This window comes from Capricornis sumatraensis, chromosome 2 (genome assembly GCF_032405125.1).
Source record: "Capricornis sumatraensis isolate serow.1 chromosome 2, serow.2, whole genome shotgun sequence".
NCBI classification, from domain to species: domain Eukaryota; kingdom Metazoa; phylum Chordata; class Mammalia; order Artiodactyla; family Bovidae; genus Capricornis; species Capricornis sumatraensis.
In genome coordinates, this window is record NC_091070.1 from 112,531,778 (window position 1) to 112,554,765 (window position 22,988).

Below are 22,988 nucleotides of genomic sequence, written 5' to 3' on the forward strand. Positions count from 1 at the left end.
CTGCTTCACAATATTGCATTGACCTCTGTCCAGATCAACATGAGTCAGCCATAAGTATACATGTTTCCTCTCCCTCTTCAACCTCCCTCCCATACCTTCCCACCTCTCTCGGTTGTTATAGAGCCCCATTGGTTATCTATTATACACATGGTAGCATATATGCTTCCATGTTACTCTCTCCATTCGCCCCACCCTCTCTTTCCTCTCCCCCACCTGTGTCTATAAGTCTGGTTTCTATGTCTGTGCCTCCATTATTGACCTATAATTAGGTTCACTGGTACCATCTTTCTAGATTCTATATATATGCATTAATAACAATATTTGTTTTTCTCTTTCTGACTTACTTCACTCTGTATAATAGGCTCTAGGTTCATTCACCTCATGAGGACTGACTCAAAAAATGTGCTCCTTTTAATGGCTGAGTAATATTCCACTGAATATATGTACCACTGTTTCCTTATCCATTTATCTGATGTTGGGCATCTAGGTTGCTTCTCATTCTCACTATTGTAACTAGTGCTGCAATCAACATTTGTGTACTTGTGCCTTTTTCAATTTTGGTTTCTTCAAGGTATATGCCAAGTAGTGGGATATGCTGGCTCATATGGTAGTTCCACTCACAGTTTTCTGAGTAATCTCCATACTGTCTTCATAGTGGCTGTATCAAGTTATATTCCCACCAGCAGTTCAGGATGGTTCCTTTTTCTCCACATCTTCTCCAGCATTTATTATTTGTGGATTTTTTGATGATTGCCATTCTAACTGGAATTCACACACATTTTATCTTCTGGGCTAAGAGTCCATGCTTTCCTCCTATAAAAGTGCTCTAGTGATTTTAAGGGTAAATTGTCTCTAGAAAAAAATTTTTTCCAGCTCCTGTTGAAAGCAAACCAATCATCTCAGTGGTATCACAAATAGCAGGAAGGCAACCACAGGTGAGAGAAGACAGGTGACAAAAAATAGAAATAGCAGTAATATGGAACATCAAAAAAAAGTTCAGGCAGCTTTGATCAGGGAGATAAATTCTTAAATGCATTTGGGAGTGTTAAGGTGGAAGACAGTGCTAGCTCTCAACTTAGGATCAGCTCCAGGCCCCGTTTCCTCTCATGCCTCAGGGAACCAGTGCTATCCTATATCCCCTCTCAATCCAGTAAATGCAAATTATCTCCTATATTAATGTGAGTTTTTTGATACCAATTAGAAAATTTTGGGGAGTAAAGAAAAGTATATAGACTTTTCTTGGTTGTAAAATTAAAATACACTTATTTGAGGTTACTGTTTAGAAATCTAGACTTTTGACCTTTGAACTCCTGGTTTAAAAGCTTAGTATTCCATTTATAGATCTAACAGATTTTATTATTCACTATTAAAGGTGTTTTACAAATATTTGGTCCAGTTTATAAACTTGACAATTAAATCATTTAAAATTACATTTAAATATGGTATACACTGGGTTTCTCTGGTAATTCAGCTAGTAAAAAAATTGCTTGCAAGCAGGAGACCCCTGGGTCAGGGAGTTTGACTTCCAGGTCAGGGAGTTTCCCTGGAGAATGGATAGGTTACCCCTTCCAGAATTCTTGGGCTTCCCTGGTGGCTCAGGCAGTAAAGAGTCCACCTGAAATGCAGGACACCTGGATTCAATCCCTGAGTTGGGAAGCACCCCTGGAGGAGGGCATGGCAACCCACTCTAATACTCTTCCCTAGAGAATCTTCATGGACAGAGAAGCCTGGTGGGCTATTTAGTCCATGCGGTCACAAAGAGTCGGACATGACTAAGCACAGCACAGCACATGATATATACTATCTTGCTTTTAAGTACCTCGATTTTCTGACTCAATAAACAAAGACTCCACAAGTTTTAAAAAACAATCTTTATAATAAAAAACTCTCCAAAACTAAAAAGTAAGTTATAAATATGGCTTATCCTAAATACTTTTAAGTGTTTTAATGCTGTGACAAATATAGTAAGATTTTAATTTTAAATAATAAAGTGTAAAATCTTGATTTAATGTGTGCATTTTACAAACTATAAATTTTTTTAAAAAGTAAAGGCTTCCCTGGGGGCTCCGTGGTAAAGAATCTGCCTGCTAATACAGGAGACACAGATATGATCTCTGGTCTGGGAGAATCCCACATGCTGTGGAGCAATTAAGCCTGTACACCACCACAATCAAGCCTATGTTCTAGGGCCTAGGAACTGTAACTCAAGCCCATATGCCACAAACACTGAAGCCCACATGCCTAGACCCTGTGCTCTGCAACTAGAGAAAGCCCACACTGCAATGAAGACCCAGCATAGCCAAAAGTAAATAAATAAAAAAAATTAAATGTATGAATTAATTGCTCAATTAGAAATCTAAAATTAGAATTGCAAGGTAGATTTAGTATTCTAATAGGTCAAATTACCTTAAATAATGCAACTGCATAAAATACTAAATATATACAAATTCCTTAGTGCAAAATACAAATAATAAGTTTTGATTCTATCAAACATTTCTGAAACCTTGTCGAGTTTAAAAGATATTAACCAACTAAAGAAATAATAATATGACCCATTTTGTTATTCATACAGCAAATGTTTACTAAGACTATTATGCCAAGCACTGTTTTCGGTGCTTGTGATGAGACTAAAAAAGTTCCCTGCCATTATGCAACTTGCACTATGATGAGGGAAGTTATCAAAAAAATATTAAAAATAAGAAAAAAATCCAAAATAGAATAAAATCATCTGGTCTCTATGAAACAGAAACATAAAGCTATTGCAAGATAAAAGGATTTGGTGTGGAAAGGGAGATCATAGTTTTAAATAAAGTGGCCATAATTGGACCTCATATAAGGTTACATTTGAACAAAGATTTGAATAAATTGTGATTCATGGGAATATGAGGAGAGAAAATAATGAATAATCTAGGTAGCAGTAAAAGCTAGTGAAAACCTGACTCAGAAGACATGATCAATAAGACAGAAGAACAAAGATAAAGCATTCTGAAAGTCAAGTGAACAGAATACATCAAGAAAGAAGTGATTGTTAAATTCTGCAAAATAGTCAAGTAAGGTAAAGACTGAAGGTTGACTTTGAACTTAGACACTTGGAGATCATTGTTAAATCAATAAGAGAAGTGTGCATGAAATGGTGAAAGTAAAAGCCTGACTTGAGTGGTTGGATAGAAAAGAATCAAATAAAAATTGGAAATTTCAATTACAGATAATTCTTTCATGGAATTTTACTACTACTGAAAACAGAAATAAGGTAATAAGGAGCAAGTGGAATCATTAAAATACTTAGTTAAGGGTGAGTCACAATATATTTTAAACATAATATAGGATACATATATCTACATAAATGTACATTCACATCCATATTTGTAGCTAAAATAGTATTTTTACAAAAGAATACTTATGCTTAATCCATATGGTACTTCTTATTTTTTCTTTACTTCCTTTCCCCATTCTATTTCTTTAAAATCATTTTTAGAATTGATTTCACCACTTCCTAATGGATTGTGATAAGTGTGAAAAATTGATGAAATTAGGTCTTTAATTTTTGCTGTCTTTGGATGAGTATTTAATAAGCCGTTTCTATTTTTAACTTTGTATTTGCTTATAGTTTTCTAATTTATTTATAATAAAGTATTACACTTTATTAAAAAAATGTTGCTTTTAAAAGTGATGGCAATTTTAATATGATGAAGAAAATAAATATACACTCTCTGACAGTACTGACATGATATTAAAATAGTATAATCTTTCCCAGAGCAATTTAGCAATATGTCAAAAGAATTAATATATCTATTTAGAAGTAGTGACAGAGAATGTTTTTTTGATGAAGTAGCATTTAAACTGATAGTTGAATACTGAGAAGGAATCAGCCAGGGAAATATATAAGATAAAACAATTGTGCAAATAGCTTGAGTTTAGAAATAGCTGGGTTTCTAAGAAAACCATTTTAAAGGAACCAAATGCACACGTGCAAATGGAACGCAGTGAGTCATGAGATGAAGATTAGTAGCAAAATATGCCAACTTGCAGCGCATATTATGAGATACTGGAATTTGTTCCAGCTGAAGACACTGAAGACACTGAAGTAAGCTATTAGATTCTTAGAATAACATCCCTGCTGTTGTATGAATGCAAATTGTGTGCACGCTCCGTCGCTTAGTCATGTTCAGCTCTGCAACTCCATATGCTATAGCCTGCCAGACTCCTCTGCCCATGGGATTATCCAGGCAAGAATACTGGAGTGGGTTGCCATTCTCTCCTCCAGGGGATCTTCCTGATCCAGGGATCAAACTCTTGTCCCCTGTGTCTCCCGCATTGGCAGGTGAGTCTTTACTTCTGAGTCAGCTAGGAAGCCCATGAATGCAAGCTGGAGTGCAGCAAATGTGGAGGTGGAAAAGATGAATTATGGGAACACAGTAATGCTTTTCTGTTACAAAACAGACTGCCCCCAGAATTAGAGCTTGAAACATAAACTATCTCTCTGTCTCTTAATCTATGGGTTAATTTTCACTGTAGTCAAATAGCTGGTTCTTCTAGTCCTGGTTCACTCATGCATTAAGAGTCAGCAACTGTTTGGTTAGAACTGACTGAACTAGGACAATGCTCTGTCTGGCTAAGACAGTGATACTCTCTCCCATGTCTTTCATCTTGCAGCAGGCTAGCCCCTATTGTGTATATAATGGCTAGCTGGGGTGTTAATATAGAGGCTGAGTACATGGGCTTCTAGAGACTCATCTCATTACTGGCACATAAATTCTTCTGTTGCATCCTACAGCCAAATCAATTTAAAAGGGGGACTTGTTCAGTTGTTCGGGAGTATCTGATTCTTTGAGACCCAGGGAGAGGAAAAGAGACCCCCACAAAAGACTGAGCCAGATCTGCCTGTGAGGGTTTGAGGGTCTCCTTCAGAGGCATGGGTCAACAGTAGCCTCCTGTGGCGACACAGGCTCTGGCAGCAGCAGTCCTGTGAGGTATAAGTCCTCTTGGAGAAGGTTGCCATTAGTCCTACCATAAAGCCGCTGGGTGGGTCACCTAGAAACTGAAGAACAATTATACAAAAGAAGTTCTCACACTGCTGCAAAGGTTCTAGGCCCTACAACAGACTTCCCAACCTGGGGATCTCTTAAAGGGACTGGGAATCCCCAGGAAATCTGACTTTGAAGGTCAGTGGGATTTGATTACAGAACTTCTATATGACTGGGGAAACAGAGACTTTTGGAGGGCACAAACCAAACCTTATGTGCACCAGGAACCCAGGGGAGAGGAGCAGTGAACCCACAAGAAACTGAGCCAGACTTGCCTGTGAGTGAGTGTGAGTCTCCGCCAGAGGCATAGGTCTCTACAGTGGCCTGCTGCAGGGTCAGGGCACTGGCAGCATCAGTCTTTAGAGATGTGGCATGTTGGCATAAGTCCTCTAGGAGAAGGTTGCCATTAGCCCTACCATAGAGACTGTGAAAGTGTTAATTGCTCAGTCATGTCCGACTCCATGATTTCATGGACTGTAGCTGGTCAGACTTCTCTGTTCATGGGATTCTCCCGACAAGAATACTGGAGTGGGTTGCAATGCCCTTCTCCAGGAGATCTTCCTGACCCAGGGATCGAACCCAGGTCTCCCACATTGTAGGCAGATTCTTTTCCATTTGAGCTAACAGAGAAGCCCTTACAGAGACTATAGCTCTACCACAGAGACTGCAGACTCCAGGAGTGGGCAGCCCCAGGCCAAAATACAGGGCGGGAGTACATACCTACCCATGGGCAGAAAATTGGATTTACTGAGCAGGCCCTGTCCACCAGAGCATGACCCAGTTTTCCCAACAGCCAGTCCCTCCCATCAGGAAGCCTATACAATCCTCTTATTCTCATCTATAAGATGGCAGACAGAATGAAAACCACAATCACAGGAAACTAACCGAAATGATCACATGGATCACAGCCTTGTCTAACTCAATGAATCTATGAGCCATGCTGTGCAGGGCCACCCAAGATGGCTGGGTCGTGGTGGAGAATTCCGACAAAATTTGATCCACTGGAGAAGGGAATGACAAACCACTTTGGCAATCTTGCCTTGAGAACCCCATGAACAGTATGCAACAGTATGAAAAGGCAAAAAGATGAGCTTCCCAGGTCAGTAGATGTCCAACATGCTACTGGGGAAGAGTTGAGAAAAAGCTCCAGAGTGAAGAGGCTGAGCCAAAGTGGAAACGATGCCCATTTGTGGATGTGTCTGGTGGTCAAAATTAAGTCTGATACTGCAAAGAACAATTTTGCATACAAACCTGGAATGTTAGGTCCATAAATCAAGTTTAATTTGATGTGGCCAAACAGGAGATGGCAAGAGTGAATATTGACATTTTAAGAATCAGAACTAAAATGGATGGGAATGGGAGAATTTAATTCAGATAACCATCATATATACTACTGTGGGCAAAAGTCCCTTAGAAGAAATGGAGTAGCCCTCATAGTCAACAAAAGGGGCACTTAGAGGAGGGAAAGAAATTTCACTTCTTGGTAGAGTGAGTAAGTGTATGAATGCTCAGTCATGTCCAACTCTTTGTGACCCTGTGAACTGTAGCCCACCAGACTCCTCTCTCCATGGAATTATCCAGACAAGAATCCTGGAGTGGATAGCCATTCCTGTCTCCAGGGGATATTCATGACTCAGAATCAAACCTGCATCTCTTGCCTCTCTTGCACTGGCAAGCAGATGGTTTACCACTGCACTAGAAAGAGCTGCCAAATTAGCTTGCAAAGGGCATGGATACAGGGAAGAGTTAAGATTTTGTGATTTTCTTTGCTATATAGAGATGATTGGTATCCCCAATTATGCTCAAATCTTCCCTGGAACCACTGGAACTAATCCTGTATATGTGGGCTCAAACTGAAAGGTAGTGGTCTATTTTTAGAGCTTGTGGTAGAGGAGTATCTTCAGCAAAGTAAGCAAGTTTATCATGGCATAGTGTGCTACAGTGAACGATGCTATTGCAAATGATATTGTATCTTCCTCAGGGAAATTCAACAGGCCTTGAAAAAGGCCACTATCCTTTCAGAGAATAGTTAAAAACAAAACGGCAACAAAACACACTACAAAAAACAAACCCTAATTCTGTTGAAAGCAATTCTTCAGAATAATGGTATTTATGTGTATTGATTCTGAGCATATCTATCAAAAATGGTCATAGTTAAGGAAGACTCTTAGAGTTCTTAACAGAAAGGAGAACTAATGAGAAAAGACCAGAGGAGAAGGGTTCTACTAATTAACCCATGGGGAAATAGAACTGCTATTTTTCTTCAGTCATCAGGGGGAATATTTTGGTAGAGAAATATCCCCAAGAAGATTTTAGACAGGTATAACAGTCCTATCTGAGGTACTGAAGGGACTTGAACTGCTTAAATGCAGGACAGGGAAGGGACCTCGTTGTTTCTGCCAGAGGTAAGAGGAAAATGCACACGGGTCCGAGATGAGATTGGTCCAATGTTAATGAGAAAGTAAATTTATTCCCAAGTAGAAAGAAAAGACACTTAGCTAGGGCTTCTTCTGTTAACTTAAATACCAATATTTAGAAACATATTTGAGATTGCATGAATGGAATTAGGATCAGAAGGGAGGTGATAGATTTAAAACCAGTGATAATGTTTTGTTTTATCTGAGGCATGATGGGTTGAATAATTAACACCTTTTCCCTAATTATTCTGTTTCTCTGCTTTCACACCTTCAGAGTTTCTCTAAATTAACTCTGGTCCAAAAGTAAGTCATTTTACATACTGGTTTCTGTTCCCAATGAAATGAATATAAACCAAATGAGAACATGAATTAAGAGAGATAAGGTAGTGTCAGTAGCCTATAACTGAAAATCATATCCTAGAGTTTTGACTCAAATTGACTAGTCTTAACTCCAGATCAGTTTTTTAATGCACGTCTTCCTTTCTCCAATCGGGTTTTGAAAGTGAAAGTGAATTTGCTCAGTCCAACTCTTTGTGACCCCATGGACTGTAGACCGCCAGGCTCCTCTGTCCATGGGATTCTCCAGGCAAGAGTACTGGAGTGGGTTGCCATTTCCTTCTCCAAGGGATCTTCCCAACCCAGGGATCGAACCCAGGTCTCTTGCATTGCAGGCAGACACTTTAACCTCTGAGCCACCAGGGAAGCCAGTGGGATTGGGTCAGCTCATTTCTCTTCTCCCAGTCTCCAACAGATAAATTTCATATGAAGCTCTGTAGAGTACAATGTTGATTTTGCTAGAATATAAGCACCTGGATTCTATTGAAAGGATTACTACTAGTCACTTAGAGGAAATAAATAGAGATGCTAGAAACCCAAGAAGCCAGTAGCTGTGACTGCTTTAGAGGTCCAAAATGTCTCAGTTCTAAGGAATTGGCAGTAGTCATTTCTCCACTAATTTGTAAATGGAGCTCATGTAACTCTTCTTTGCTCCTTCCCTTAATCTCTTCCTGAGTTCAGCTGATCTAAGAGCATTGAATTGCCAGGTGTCAAAACAGTGGGTTAAAGCAACAACGGAAACAAGTGAGAGTAAAAGTGAAGCTTTGAATCACTTACCGTGATAGTGTGACTGGAGAAAGGACCAATTCCCCCCATCCCAGCCCTTTTCATATCTCCTACAAAACTGAGCACCAGTTAAGCACCAGGGGTATCAATACAGACTTGGAGGTCATTGCAGTGTTGAAGGGGCTCTGAACAAAAGGCTGTACCATTTTATAGACATTGAAATAGAAGGGAAGTCACAGAGTGAGCTAAGTCAGAGAGGAGAAAAGTATCTCAAAGGTTTTTCCTTCTCCTCCCCTAAGGAGGTCTCAGTAGAGATACCTGAAGATGACTTTGGTCCTTTGGTCCAAGGCTTCAGCTAAAGCAACTTAGGAATGAAAATGCCGGGGTGAACATAATTGTTCAGAAAGCATGAATGACCAGCGGAGACTGGGTCTTTTACTGCAACTCCCTGCAGAGACTGATGACCTGGCTGTGCACAAATCAGGAGTGGAACGAGCATCTATCTCCTGGAGAGTCTGCCGGGAGACATCTGAAAACTCATACAGGTTTTTCATCAGGAGCCAGTTTCTTCACTGTCCATGTATTTTTGAGGTGGAAGGTAGAGCAAGAAGGATCTTCCACTCTCTTATTATTTTATTCCTGTGCATTAAACTCTTAAATCCACGTCCTTTATTTAAAAGTGTAAGTCTTTCCTTTATGATTCTTTCCCTTCTGATTCTTTCCCTTTGGGTGTTGGGATAGCCTAACATTTCTGTGAATTTGAAGTCAATCCTGTTTCTTACCTTCTTCTGTGAATTTCTCCAAGACTTTCCTAATATAGCCTTGTTCCTACTAATCCCAACTAATACCGTTCCTTCCTATTCTTTCCTATGAATACCCAGTGGCATTTTTCCCTTGGCAAATAGTCTTCTCTGTGCCTATAATGTCTATTTACCTTCTTGCTTAACTTATGTGAATCTCTTTTATAAAAACAATACCATTTTCAGATGAAAGTTGCCAACTCTTCCACTTCCCTTGTGTTTCTAGGCTGAGAAAAGTTCCAGGGAAAATGTTTTATTGGTATTCTCCCTTTCCTTACATTGCTGTTACCTAAAAATTATTTTCTTTGGCACATACTTTGATACCTTCAACCTTAGTTGTGTCATGCAAAGACATTAAAGTTCACAGGAATGACTCAGTTAACAACTTTTCTCATAAAATTTTACCATGAATTTATATCATTGATTTTCTCCCATTCTAGGATTTTCGACATATGGTAATTATTCTACTTACATGTTTTAAACTCTAATAATTGGTCTTTAAGAATATGACCTTTTATGTTATTAATTATTATTTCTGTTATAATTTTTCTTGAATTTCATGGGAATATCAGTTTCTAGGCCTCCATTTCCATACAATTATCAATATCTTATTGTCTTCACATTTTTATGCATCCATCTTAAACCCCTAAATCCAAAAGCTAAGCAATGTATGTCATTATCTTTGAGTTTTTTCCTTGAAGAATTTCAGCTACTTTCTCCAAATCTACTAACCTTAAAGTTCCAATTCTAAGAAAATCAACTTTTTTTTTGTAATTCAACCAAGAAAACTGAATAGAGAGACAGTTGTTCATTCAGAATCTCTTCTTCTTTTCAAGATCTCTAACAGATTGATGTTTTAGGAATCTGATTGAAAAGATTTCAAGAACCAGATTCCCAAGAGAGAGCCCACAGTTCACCTACTGGGTCTCCTTCATACTTACAAAATGCTCTAGTGCTGAATTTTTCACCAGTCCTTTCATTCTGTGGTGGCAAATTTCTACTAGATTTACTTTGCTGCTGCTGGAGTTTCCTACCAAATCTCTATATCGATATGTGTGTCTGAAAGCCTTATTCTCTTCTCTAGCTACACTCAAAGCTGCTCTGTGGCCTGATAAAGAAGCATACTATTGGAAACTGAGGATGTTCCAGAAAATGCAAAATGTAACTTTATGATGATTACATCATCATAGGAACCAAAAGTTTTGATTTTTCTAACCTATAGCCAAGAGTCATTAGAGAATTTAGCATGTGATTAATAATGATTTTGTGAATTCTTATAAAACTGTGATTATTAATAGTACCCCTAATATCCTACTTTATTATAGTTACTATGGGCTTATAAACATGACATTATTAATACTTTATTTGATTATTATCTGTCTCCTTAATTAGTATATAAGGTTCATGAAAGTAGAGACTATTTTCTTCACTACTGAACTCAATAAACCTACAGTTGTGTTTGGCACGTGTGTGTGTGTGCTCAGTCGTGTCCAACTCTTTGTGACCCCATGGACTGTAGCCCACCAGGCTCCTCTGTTCATGGAGTTCTCCAGGCAAGAATACTGGAGTGGGTTGCCATTTCCCTCTCCAGAGGATCCTCCCAACCTGGGGGTCAAACCCACCTCTCTAGAATTTCCTGCATTGGCAGGAGGGTTCCTTATCACTGCATCACCTGGGAGGCCCGAGGCATACAATAGGCACTAAATGAATATTTATTTAATGAATCAAAGAATGATAGAAGTAAATAATTTACCTCAAGTGTTGTTCTTTGTACTCATATAACATAATTGACCTGATCCTTCACACTTCATTTAGGGAATGAGTTGTGTCTTTTTATGTATAACAATTAAGGCTGCTGAGACCATGGTGAGAAGTAACCAAACGTCTATGGTGACAGAATTTTTCTTTTCTGGATTTCCCAAGTTTGAAGATGGTAACCTCCTCTTCTTTATTCCTTTGTTAATCATCTACATATTCATCATTATTGGGAATCTCATTGTGTTTTTTGCAGTCAGGATGGATACTCATCTGCACAATCCCATGTATAATTTCATCAGCATATTCTCATTTTTGGAGATCTGGTACACCACAGCCACCATTCCCAAAATGCTCTCCAATCTTGTCAGTAAGAAGAAGACCATCTCCGTAATTGGTTGCCTCTTGCAGATGTACTTCTTCCACTCACTGGGCAATTCAGAGGGGATTTTGTTGACTACCATGGCCATTGACAGGTATGTTGCCATCTGTAATCCTCTCCGCTACCCAACCATTATGACGCCCCGGCTGTGCACTCAGCTCTCTATAGGCTCCTGTATCTTTGGTTTTCTTGTGTTGCTACCAGAGATTGTATGGATTTCTACACTGCCCTTCTGTGGGCCAAACCTAATCCACCAGATCTTCTGTGACTTTGAACCTGTGCTACGCTTGGCATGTACGGACACATCCATGATTTTGATTGAGGATGTGATCCATGCTATTGCTATCATCTTCTCTGTCTTGATAATTGCCCTCTCATATATCAGAATCATCACTGTGATCCTAAGAATTCCCTCTGCTGAAGGCCGTCAGAAGGCCTTTTCTACCTGTGCATCTCATCTTGGTGTCTTTCTGATGTTCTATGGCAGTGTATCCCTCATGTACCTGCGTTTCTCTGCCACTTTCCCACCAATTTTGGACAAAATCATTGCACTGATGTTTGCAGTTCTTGCTCCCTGTTTCAATCCTATCATTTACAGCTTGAGAAACAAGGATATGAAGATTGCAATTAAGAAGCTTCTCTGCCTTCAGAAGGTATTTTATGCATCTGCAAGTTAATGCTAGATCCCAAGAATTGATTGATCATTCAAATCTCTCAATTTGAATGTCACTGTAATGTTCTAGATCCTAAAATTAACATACTAATTTATTGTCATACTGATATTTTCTGTTTATCCCAGTTCTTCTTCCCACGTACCTGTTTATTACATTTATATGTATTCAATTAAGATATCAATAAATACCTGTATAGACTTGAACAGATAGATAAATAATAGAAAGGAAATATAATGTTTAAGCCATCAAAATATATTTGAGCATTAATTTTATTGTTGTTTGCTTTCTTGAACATTTATTTTGTTGTTTATGAACATCAATTTTATTGTTAATATGTTTTAAAATTATTATTATATTAGTATTATAATGTTATAGGCATTAGTAACAACTGAAAGTTATAAAATATAGCAGTTAAAAGCATAAGATCTAGAGAAGAGGGTGAGGTCCATATTTCACTGGTACCACATACTAGCTCTGAGACCTTGAGAAAGATGTTAATTAATCACTCTGCATCTTAGTTTCATCATCTATGAAATGGGTATAAAAGTAATATATATTGAAGGTAGAACTTCATATAGTTGTTATAAAAACTGAGTGAATTACCCTATGAAAGTAATTAGAATGTTTTACAACATAGCGCAAATGCAAAAATAAGTGTTAGTTATTACTCTTATTTGCCACTAATTACTTGCATTTATTTTGGATGTTTTAAAGAATGCTATAGTAAATAATGATATATTGGAAATGAAATCTCATACTTAGGGACATTTCTGTATGATTATTGTTCATGGAGTTTTGTTAATATTGTTTTTCTGGGGCCAAGTGGAATTAATCTTCACTTTAACTATTTTGGTTGAATTTGTCCAATTTGATTGAATTAGGCTATTTGATTTAATGTGATTTCAAACACACTCTGAAATGATAAAAAGTAGATAGATGATGAATAAAGAGATAATACATATAATTAAAGAAAGATACAGACCTTTCTGAGTTACTTCTCTTGCTTTTATTTTTGTTCTCTTTGTATTGTCCAAGGACATTCATAATAGCCATTTTTATACCTTGAAATACCATATGTCACATTCCTTTCAAGAAAGAATTAATATATTTGATTTGAAGTGTCTAAAGCACCAGCTGAATCTGTTGGGTAGTCCAGAAATGATCAAAGCTGAATATATAAAAACTACAGTAAATCAGTGGAAAAGACTCTGATGCTGGAGGGATTGGGGGCAGGAGGAGAAGGGGATGACAGAGGATGAGATGGCTGGATGGCATCACTGACTCGATGGATGTGAGTCTGAGTGAACTCCGGGAGTTGGTGATGGACAGGGAGGCCTGGCGTGCTGCGATTCATGGGGTCGCAAAGAGTCGGACACAACTGAGCGACTAAACTGAACTGAATAGTAAATCAGAACATACAAAAAGTAAAATAATATAAAACCAAAATACTATAAATACTGTAAAAAATTGCCCTTAATTTATCCCTAAACTTGAATTGTTACCCCAGTATACATACATACAAGGTCCAATTGAAGACTATACTTATCAACAGATATTGATAGAGGAAATAGGATAAAAGAATCTAGGGATGAAAATGGATATAATTCTACACATAAGCTATGAAAAAAAAAATGATCAAAACCTGGAAAAGCAGATGCTGAGAAGTCATGGTTCATTCGGAAGCTCCAGATACAAGAAATAGAATCAAATAGAATCACAGTGGAGCTGTCCCTTGAGCTGTGTTCAGAGAAGTGTATGAAAAGTAAGTCTGAAATACACAAGCCAGAGAAGTGATTAAATATCCAAGTAATCTCAGGCTGCTAAAACAAAAACGGAAACATACAACTTTTCGGCACGGAAACAGTCATCTACAGCTGATGTCAGACTTCATGGCAGATGCGTCCATGTTTGTGATGAGCCATTAGATCATTGACACATTCTTCTCTAGTTAGTTTCGTATCTGTATATGTAGTCACATACATGAACACACACACATATATCCACACACCCAGATTATCCTTTTGTAAAATAATTGCTTTAGTCTTCCCCTACACTGAGTGCTATAAGACCATTAAATGTGTTTAATGCATGGCTCAATAATTACTTGAAGAATTACTATAATGAAATAGAGATAGATATTTGAGGATTGGAAACAAATGAAACAGAATAAATCTAATGTAAAAATGAGTAAAATAATTTTTATTTAAATGTTCAATGAGATTTGTGAAAATAGTATTAAGATCTATTAGTAAAAACACTGGCAAATAAAAAATACAAAAATAAAATGTAACAGAAATATTGAATAAATTGAATACTACAAAAATGAAAATAATGACTTAGAAGAAAGCCTAAAGGACATATTTCAGAAAAAAAGGACCAGCATGAAAAGTCTAAGATTAAATGTAAGGAAAGAAATATATAGGGAATATATTCACTTATTCTACAAACCATATATTGTTGTTATTGTTGTTCAGTAGGTAAGTTATGTCTGACTTTTGTGACCCCATGGACTGCAGCTTCCCTGTCTTTCACTGTCTCCTAGAGTTTGCTCAAATTCATGTTCATGTCAGTGATGCCATCCAATCATGTCATCCTCTACCATACATATGAATATAGAAATTTCACAAAGAAACAAAGTAGAAGAAATATAATAATTGAAATTAAAGGAAATTATTTTTGAGCTAAAGAATAACTGAATCAGCAGATCAGAAGAGACTGTTTCACATAAGACCTGGGACTGTAAATTTCCTAGAAGAAAACAGAGGAAAATACCCTTAGCATAAATTTTGGCAATGACTTTTTGCATATGACTTCAAAAGCACAGGCAACAAAAATAAAAATAGACAAGCAGGAAAAAAAAATAGACAAGTGGGACTACATCAAACTAAAAACTACTGTACAGCAAAGGAAATAATCAACAGAACAAAAAGGCAACCTGCAGAATGAGAGAAACATTTGCAAACCATATATCTGAGGTGATAATTTCTAAAACATTTGTTAGTCACCCAGTCATGTCCAACTCTTTGCAACCCCATGGACTGTAGCCCATCAGGCTCCTCTGTTCATGGAATTCTCCAGGCAAGAGTACTGGAGTGAGTTGCCATTTCCTTCTCCAGGCAATCTTCCCAATCCAGGGATCAAACCCTGGTCTCCACATTGCAGGCAGATTATTTACTGTCTGAGCCACCAGGGAAACCCAAAAATATATAAGGACCCCCTCAAATAACTCAATTAAAATGGGCAAAGTATTTGAACAGATATTTCTTCAAATAAGACATACACTTAGCTAACAGGTATATAAAAAAAATTCAGCATTAAAACATTATGGTGGCTCAGACGATAAAGAATCTGCCTGTGCTTCAGGAGACTTGGGTTTGATCCCTGGGTCAGGAAGATCTCCTGGAGAAGGTAATGGCAACCCACTCCACTATTCTTGCCTGGAAAATTCCATGGACAGAGGAGTCTGATGGGCTATCGTGCATGAAGTCACAAAGAGTCAGATGCGACTGAGCAACTAGCACTTATTAACCATCAAGGAAATGCAAATCAAAACTACAATGAAATATCTTCTCACACCAGTTAAGATGGCTATTAACCAAAAAACAAAAGAGAACAAATATTGGTGAGGTGACAGAGAAATTGGAACCCTTGTATAGTGGGTATGTAAAATGGTGCATAAATATGGAAAACAATATATTCAAAAGCACAGACATTACTTTGCCGACTAAAGTCCATCTAGTTAAGGCTATGGGTTTTCCTGTGGTCATGTATGGATGTGAGAGTTGGACTGTGAAGAAGGCTGAGCGCCGAAGAATTGATGCTTTTGAACTGTGGTGTTGGAGAAGACTCTTGAGAGTCCCTTGGACTGCAAGGAGATCCAACCAGTCCTTTCTGAAGGAGATCAGCCCTGGGATTTGTTTGGAAGGACTGATGCTAAAGCTGAAACTCCAGTACTTTGGCCACCTCATGCGGAGAGCTGACTCATTGGAAAAGACTCTGATGCTGGGAGGGATTGGGGGCAGTAGGAGAAGGGGACGACAGAGGATGAGATGGCTGGATGGCATCACGGACTCGATGGACATGAGTCTGAGTGAACTCCGGGAGTTGGTGATGGACAGGGAGGCCTGGCGTGCTGCGATTCATGGGGTTGCAAAGAGTCGGACACAACTGAGCGACTGAACTGAACTGAACTGATGGAGATTCCCCAAAAATTAAAAGTTCAAGTACCATGTGATCTAGTAGTCCCACTTCAGGATATACATCTAAAAGAATTGAAGTCAGGATCACTGAGAGATATCTGCACTCCTATGTTTATTGAAGCACTATCCACAATAGCCAGGAAATGGAAGCAACCCAAGTGTACATCATGAGATAACCTGATTAAAAATTGTGGTATACATGCATAGTGGAGCATTATTTAGTTTTTTAAAAAAAGAGAGAAACTCTGCCATTTGCAATAATATTAATAAATCTGGAAGATATTAAGCTAAATGAACCTAACAACAGAAAGTAAAACACTGTATGATTCCACTTATATGAAGTATATAAAATAGTCAAACTCACAGAAGCAGAGAATATTATTATGGTTGCTGGGAATTGAGAGGCGAGGGAAATGAGGAGTTGTTCAGTAAGTATAGAGTTTCAACAATGAGACATGAATAAGTTCTATAAATCTGCTGTATAACATAGTGCCTATAGTTAAGAATATGGCATTGGGCATTTCAAAATTTCAAGGGGTAAATCTCATATTGTGTTCTTCACATGTAACACAGAGAAAACCATAACAAGCAAACTACAAACTAAGGGGTATAAGGAACTTCTAGATGGTATTGGATATGCATATTACCTTTATTCTGATGCTGTCAAGGGTGTTTGCAATATATTCAAACTTATCAAGTTGTACACATTAAATATGTATGGTTCTTTGTATGCAAATTGTTGTTCAGTCACTCATAGTGATCAAGTCTTTGTGACGCTATGGACTGTAGCACGCCAGCTGCAACTTCCCTGTCCTTCCTTATCTCCCGGAGTTCACGTAAATTCATGTCCATTGATTCGGTGATGGTATCCAGCAATCTCATCCTCTGCTGCCCTCTTCTCCTTTTGCCTTCAATCTTTCCCAGAAAATTTTTAATACAAATTATATTTAAATAAATCTGATGAGAAAGAAAGATGGTTTCTTCCTATGCTAAATTATTAAAAAAACAATTTTGCCACCTGAAAGTTTTAACTTTAAGAAAAAATATAAGCAAATAGACAAGGAAAATAAGCTTCCAAGTCACAAGAAGAATTGTTAGACAAAACTTTCAGAGAAAGAATGTCTTCCTATACCAAAATATATTTCCAAAATCTCATATTAGATAATCTTTTAAGAAGATTAAAGATAAAATCAACTACATTTGGAAAAAAAAAATAACTTTGAGTTTTCAACAGAGCAGTAGATTAAGTACACAATAATCTCATGAAAAGGATAAGATATTGACTGTGGTTGACAGGACTAAAGAGAATTGTTTAAGGTTGAAGAGATTCACATACATTTGTAGCATAAGGAAAAGAAAAAATAAAAATTCCTTCATTTCAATATTGGTATAAAATCCTAATCACATGATTATTTTAAAATAATCTTATTTTCTATTATATATTTCTTTCAACATGTTTTACTGGTGTCAATATATTCATTCAAGACTTTATATATCTCTTTGTTCATGTAATGACAGGACTATGACAAAACTGTTATTTACCAGGTGCCCTGTAGCACAGCTAAGGACAATGATCGTAGGGCTGGAGAAAGTAGCTTCTCAGGATGATGGCGTGCAATCAGAAAATAAATATTTATTGAAAACTTTGACCTGTAAACTAATGAGAGGCAAGTACAATGGGGAGCTTTCTGATAACTAACCCCATGAGGGAAAGTGATGCTGTCTACTGCAGTGCAGGGGAGAAGTCCCCTGTGGAACCCATTTCCCTTTCTGTTATGCCCTGAGGTACCTGTGAATATAATTGCAAGTCCGCATGTTGAGGGACTTCAAGGATATCAAGGATGAAGAGCCCCAGATACATAGAAGAGTTTCTGTGGTCTTTGGTAGAGGTAAGTGTAGAAGACTCAGGCTTGGAAATAAGGAATTCACTCACTGTGCACGAGAAGAATCATCTTACTCCATGAAGATTGCATTATATTATTATATAATATAGATTATTATAGGTTGCATTATTATTATACTGCATATAAAAATTAAAGGCTTTGAATTTTGGTGAGAGGCAATGGAAAGTTTAGAAGAAACCCTCCCTCCTGAGGTACTAGGCCGAGGAATACATGAAACAGAATACTCCATTTATGATACCATCTTTTGAAAGATTACTTTGTCCAGACTTGATTATGACTCTCATCAAAATTGAGTTGTCATACTTTTCTTTCCAAACAGTCCTCAGTTTTCTTTGCTAGACTATTCATGACTGTCTTGTGGGTTTAATTATAATTGTGCATGGTGGCCTTGCTCCAAGTTGATTTATTTGACCCCAGCTCATATGTTGCTTGTCAGCTCTTTTCAGGAGGAACTCATTCTTGAGAATGTTAAACAACTAAGTTGTAATATAATAAATTATCCTTATGTAATGCAATAAATATATGTAACACAACAAATATAATGATGATCCTTATATAATACAATAAATATAATGCAGATACTCCAGTGTAATGGTGCCCAATATTTTGGAGTGTTTAGTACATTTCTAACATACTTTAAACATTTAAATATATTTACTTTGTCTATGCTAGGTTTTCTCATTTGTAAAGTGGAGTTAATAATCCTATCTTATTAGAGCATTTTGAGCATTAAATGAGAAATATATACTTGTGCTTGTCGCAGTGACTCAGTACCATATAATATACTACTGACTATGCATACAATATTCATAATACTATGTAATACAGTATGGCCTTCCCAGGTGGCACTAGTGGTAAAGATGGAGAAGGCAATGGCACCCCACCCCAGTACTCTTGCCTGGAGAATCCCATGGACCGAGGAACCTGGTAGGCTACAGTTCACGGGGTCATGAAGAGTCAGACACAACTAAACAACTTCACTTTCACTTTTCACTTTCATACATTGGAGAAGGAAATGGCGACCCACTCCAGTATTCTTGCCTGGAGAATCCCAGGGACAGGGGAGCTTGGTCGGCTGGTATCTATGGGGTTTCACAGAGTTGAACATGACTGACTTGATTTAGCAGCAGCAGCAGCAGCAGCAGCAGCAGCAACAGTGGTAAAGAATCGGCCTGCCAATGCAGAAGACTGCAGAAACGCGAGTTCGATCCCAGGTTTGGGAAGAACCCCTGGAGGAAGAAATGACAAATCCTCCAGTATTCTTGCCTAGGAAATCCCAAGTAGCCAGGGGGGCTACAGTCCATGGGGTCACAAGGAGTCAGACATGTCTGAGTGATTGAACAATCAGTGCACTATTATAGAATTCACAATATCATATAAATCATATCATGCTATACTATCACTTTTATTATGTTTAACCATTCTCGGAAACTTACGAGCTAGTTTCTATTAGTAATGAGCAGAGAGGGTGTTACTTAACATAGTCAGATGAGCTTCATGGATTAGTAGGGGAGGAAGCAGAAAGCAGAATGTTAAAGGAAAATGAGAGGTGTGGTGAATTGGACTTTATTACCCTTTCACTAGGCTGCCTGTTAAGCACTGTTTTAAGTCTTTTATAGACATTAACTTAATCCTACAGTATATCTATGAATGTGTATTATTATTAATCTCATTTTGCAGATGAGTACTTGAGACAGATGGGTTAACTAAGTTGCCAAAAGACACATAGATAATAACAAACTTAACTGAGATTTCAATGTAGACTCCTGGTCTACATGCCCTAGAACAGAGATCTCCAAAGAGGAATGTGCAAGATGGCCCACGGGTGGAAAAATAAAATAATCGTACTTCTGTTATGTTTATTTTTACTAATGCTTCTTACTTTAAGATATTATGTATTGTTAAATAATATGTGCATGTGTGTGTGTTAGTCGCTCAGTCATGTATGAATCTTTGAGACCCTGTGGGCTATATGTAGCTCCCCAGGCTTCTCTGTCCATGAGATTCCCCAGGCAAGAATGCTGGAGTTGGTTGTCATGCCCTGTCCATCATAATATAGTACATGCACATAATTTTTGTTTTACTTTTTAAAGTCTTTATTAAATTCATTAAAACATTGTTTCTGTTTTATGTCTTGACTGTGAGGCATGTGGGATCCTAGTGCCTTGATCAGGGATAGAACTCACAGCCCCTGCATTGGAAGGTGAAGTCTTTTCCACCTGACCACCAGGGAAGTCCCTGTGCATAACTTTTAAATACAAACACTTATATTAGAAGTTAACCCTTTTGGCAGAAAGTGAAGAGGAACTAAAAAGCCTGTTGATGAAAGTCAAAGAGGAGAGTGAAAAAGTTGGCTTAAAGCTCAGCATTCAGAAAACTAAGATCATGGCATCTGGTTCCATCACCTCATGGGAAATAGATGGGGAAACAGTGGAAATAGTGTCATACTGTATTTTGGGGGGGCTCCAAAATCACTGCAGATGGTGATTGCAGCCATGAAATTAAAAGACGCTTACTCCTTGGAAGAAAAGTTATGACCAACCTAGATAGCATAGTAAAAAGCAGAGACATTACTCTGCCAACAAATGTCCGTCTAGTCAAGGCTATGGTTTTTCCACTGGTCATGTATGGATGTGAGAGTGGGACTGTGAAGAAAGCTGAGTGCCAAAGAATGGATGCTTTTGAACTGTGGTGCTGGAGAAGACTCTTGAGAGTCCCTTGGACTGCAAGGAGATCCGCCAGTCCATTCTAAAAGACCAGTCCTGGGTGTTCATTGGAAGGACTGATGTTGAAGCTGAAACTCCAGTACTTTGGCCACCTCATGCGAAGAGTTGACTCACTGGAAAAGACCCTGATGCTGGGAGGGATTGCGGGCAGGAGGAGAAGGGGATGACAGAGGATGAGATGGCTGGATGGCATCACCGACTCAATGGACATGAGTTTGAGTAAACTCTAGGAGTTGGTGATGGACAGGGAGGCCTTGCATGCTGTGATTCATGGGGTTGCAAAGAGTTGGACATGACTGAGCGACTGAGCTGAACTGAAGCTAAAAATACTCGTAACTTTAAAAAAAAAATTTTTTTTACCACTGAAAGCATTTGGGAAAATATATTTCTGCAATGGTGACTCTGGAGGAGTAAGTGAGAAAAAATATAAAATGTTGGTCACTTTTTATAAAGTATGAAATTAGGGGAAAAACAAAACTTTCAAGTTATTTCTTCTTGTTCATTCAAGTTATTTAGCAATACACTAAATATTCTTCCTTGTGAGCTGGTATGTTGTTCACTGGTCTGTCGCTAAGTTGTGTCCAAGTCTTTGCAACCTCATGGACTGCAGCATGCCAGACTTCCTTGTCCTTCACCATCTCCCTGAGTTTGCTCAAACCCATGTCCATTGAGTTGGTGATGCCATCCAACCATCTCATCCTCTGTAGTCCCCTTCTCCTCTGGCCTTCAGTCTTTCCTAGCATCAGGGTCTTTTCCAATGAGTTGACTCTTCGCATCAGGTGGCCAAAGTTTTGGAGCTTTAGCTTCAGCATCAGGCCTTCAGGGCTGATTTCCTTTAGGACTGACTGGTTTGATCTCCTTCAGGTGGTGTGTACCCTTTCCTTTTTTCACAGGTAGTTCTGCTGGGGATATGGACCTATCAGCAGTGACTAAATTTGTCATCATTGACTTTCCTCAGATCCAGGAAGGTAGGCTTCTGTACTTCTTTCCTTTACTTTTCATCTATATTTTTATTGTCATGGGAAATCGATTGATCTTTTTGCAGTCAGGCTGGATACTTGACTTCACAATCCCATATATAATTTCATTGGTATCTTTTCCTTTCTGGAATCTGGTATACCACAGCCATCATTCCCAACATGATCTCCAATCTCATCAGTGAAATAAAAGACAATCTCTATTACTGTCTGCCTCTTGCAGATGTATTTCTTCCATTCACTTGGAAATTCAGAGGGAATCTTGCTAATCACCATGGCCATTGACAGATATGTTGCAATCTGCAACACTCTTCGCTATCAAATGATCATGACTCCCCGTCTTTGCACTTAGCTTTCTGCAGGCTCCTGCATCTTTGGCTTCCTCATCCTGCTTCCTCAGACTGTGATGATTTCAACATAGCCATTCTGTGGTCCCAGTCAAATTCATCAAATCTTCTGTGACTTGGTTCCAGTTCTGAGCCTGTCCTGCACAGACACATCCATGATTCTGATTGAGAATGTGATCCTTGCTACGGCCATCATCATTACTGTCTTAATCATTGCCCTGTCCTATATAAGAATTATCATCATGATCTTGAAGATTCCTTCTACTGAAAGTCAACAGAAGGCTTTTTGTACCTATCCAGGCCATCTCAGTTTTCCTGATATCTTTTGGCAGTGTGTCCCTCATGTACTTATGTTTCAATGCCACTTATTCACTCATTTTGGACACAACCATTGCACTGATGTTTACTCTTCCCCTAATCTTCAATCCTATCATCTATAGTCTGAGCAAAAGGACATGAAGATGCAATTAGAAAACTCTTCTGTTCCCCATCCTGAACCCCCTCCCTCCAAAACCTCCAATTAAAATAAATAAATTTATATTAAAAAAAGAGAGAACTCTTCTGCATTTAAATAGTGTTGAACACATCTGGGGTTAATTCTGAGCCACAGATTGCTTTTCACCCTTTTAATATTTCTCTAACAGATTAAAATATGAAATTATTCTCTCTCTAGTTTTTTGTCACATTGAGCCATCTGTCTGCTATCCTGATTATTTTATTT

At 38.1% G+C, this 22,988-nt stretch overlaps 1 protein-coding gene and 1 pseudogene across 1 annotated transcript; both read left to right on the forward strand.

Annotated features, from left to right (window-relative positions):
* The first annotated feature begins 11,166 nt into the window (after positions 1-11,166).
* On the forward strand, positions 11,167-12,117 carry LOC138074020 (olfactory receptor 6K3-like). Its single transcript, XM_068966004.1, has one exon. The coding sequence runs from the start codon at positions 11,167-11,169 to the stop codon at positions 12,115-12,117; it is 951 nt and encodes a 316-aa protein (XP_068822105.1).
* Positions 12,118-18,126: 6,009 nt separating this feature from the next.
* On the forward strand, positions 18,127-22,763 carry LOC138097670 (olfactory receptor 6K3-like; annotated as a pseudogene).
* Positions 22,764-22,988: the final 225 nt, after the last annotated feature.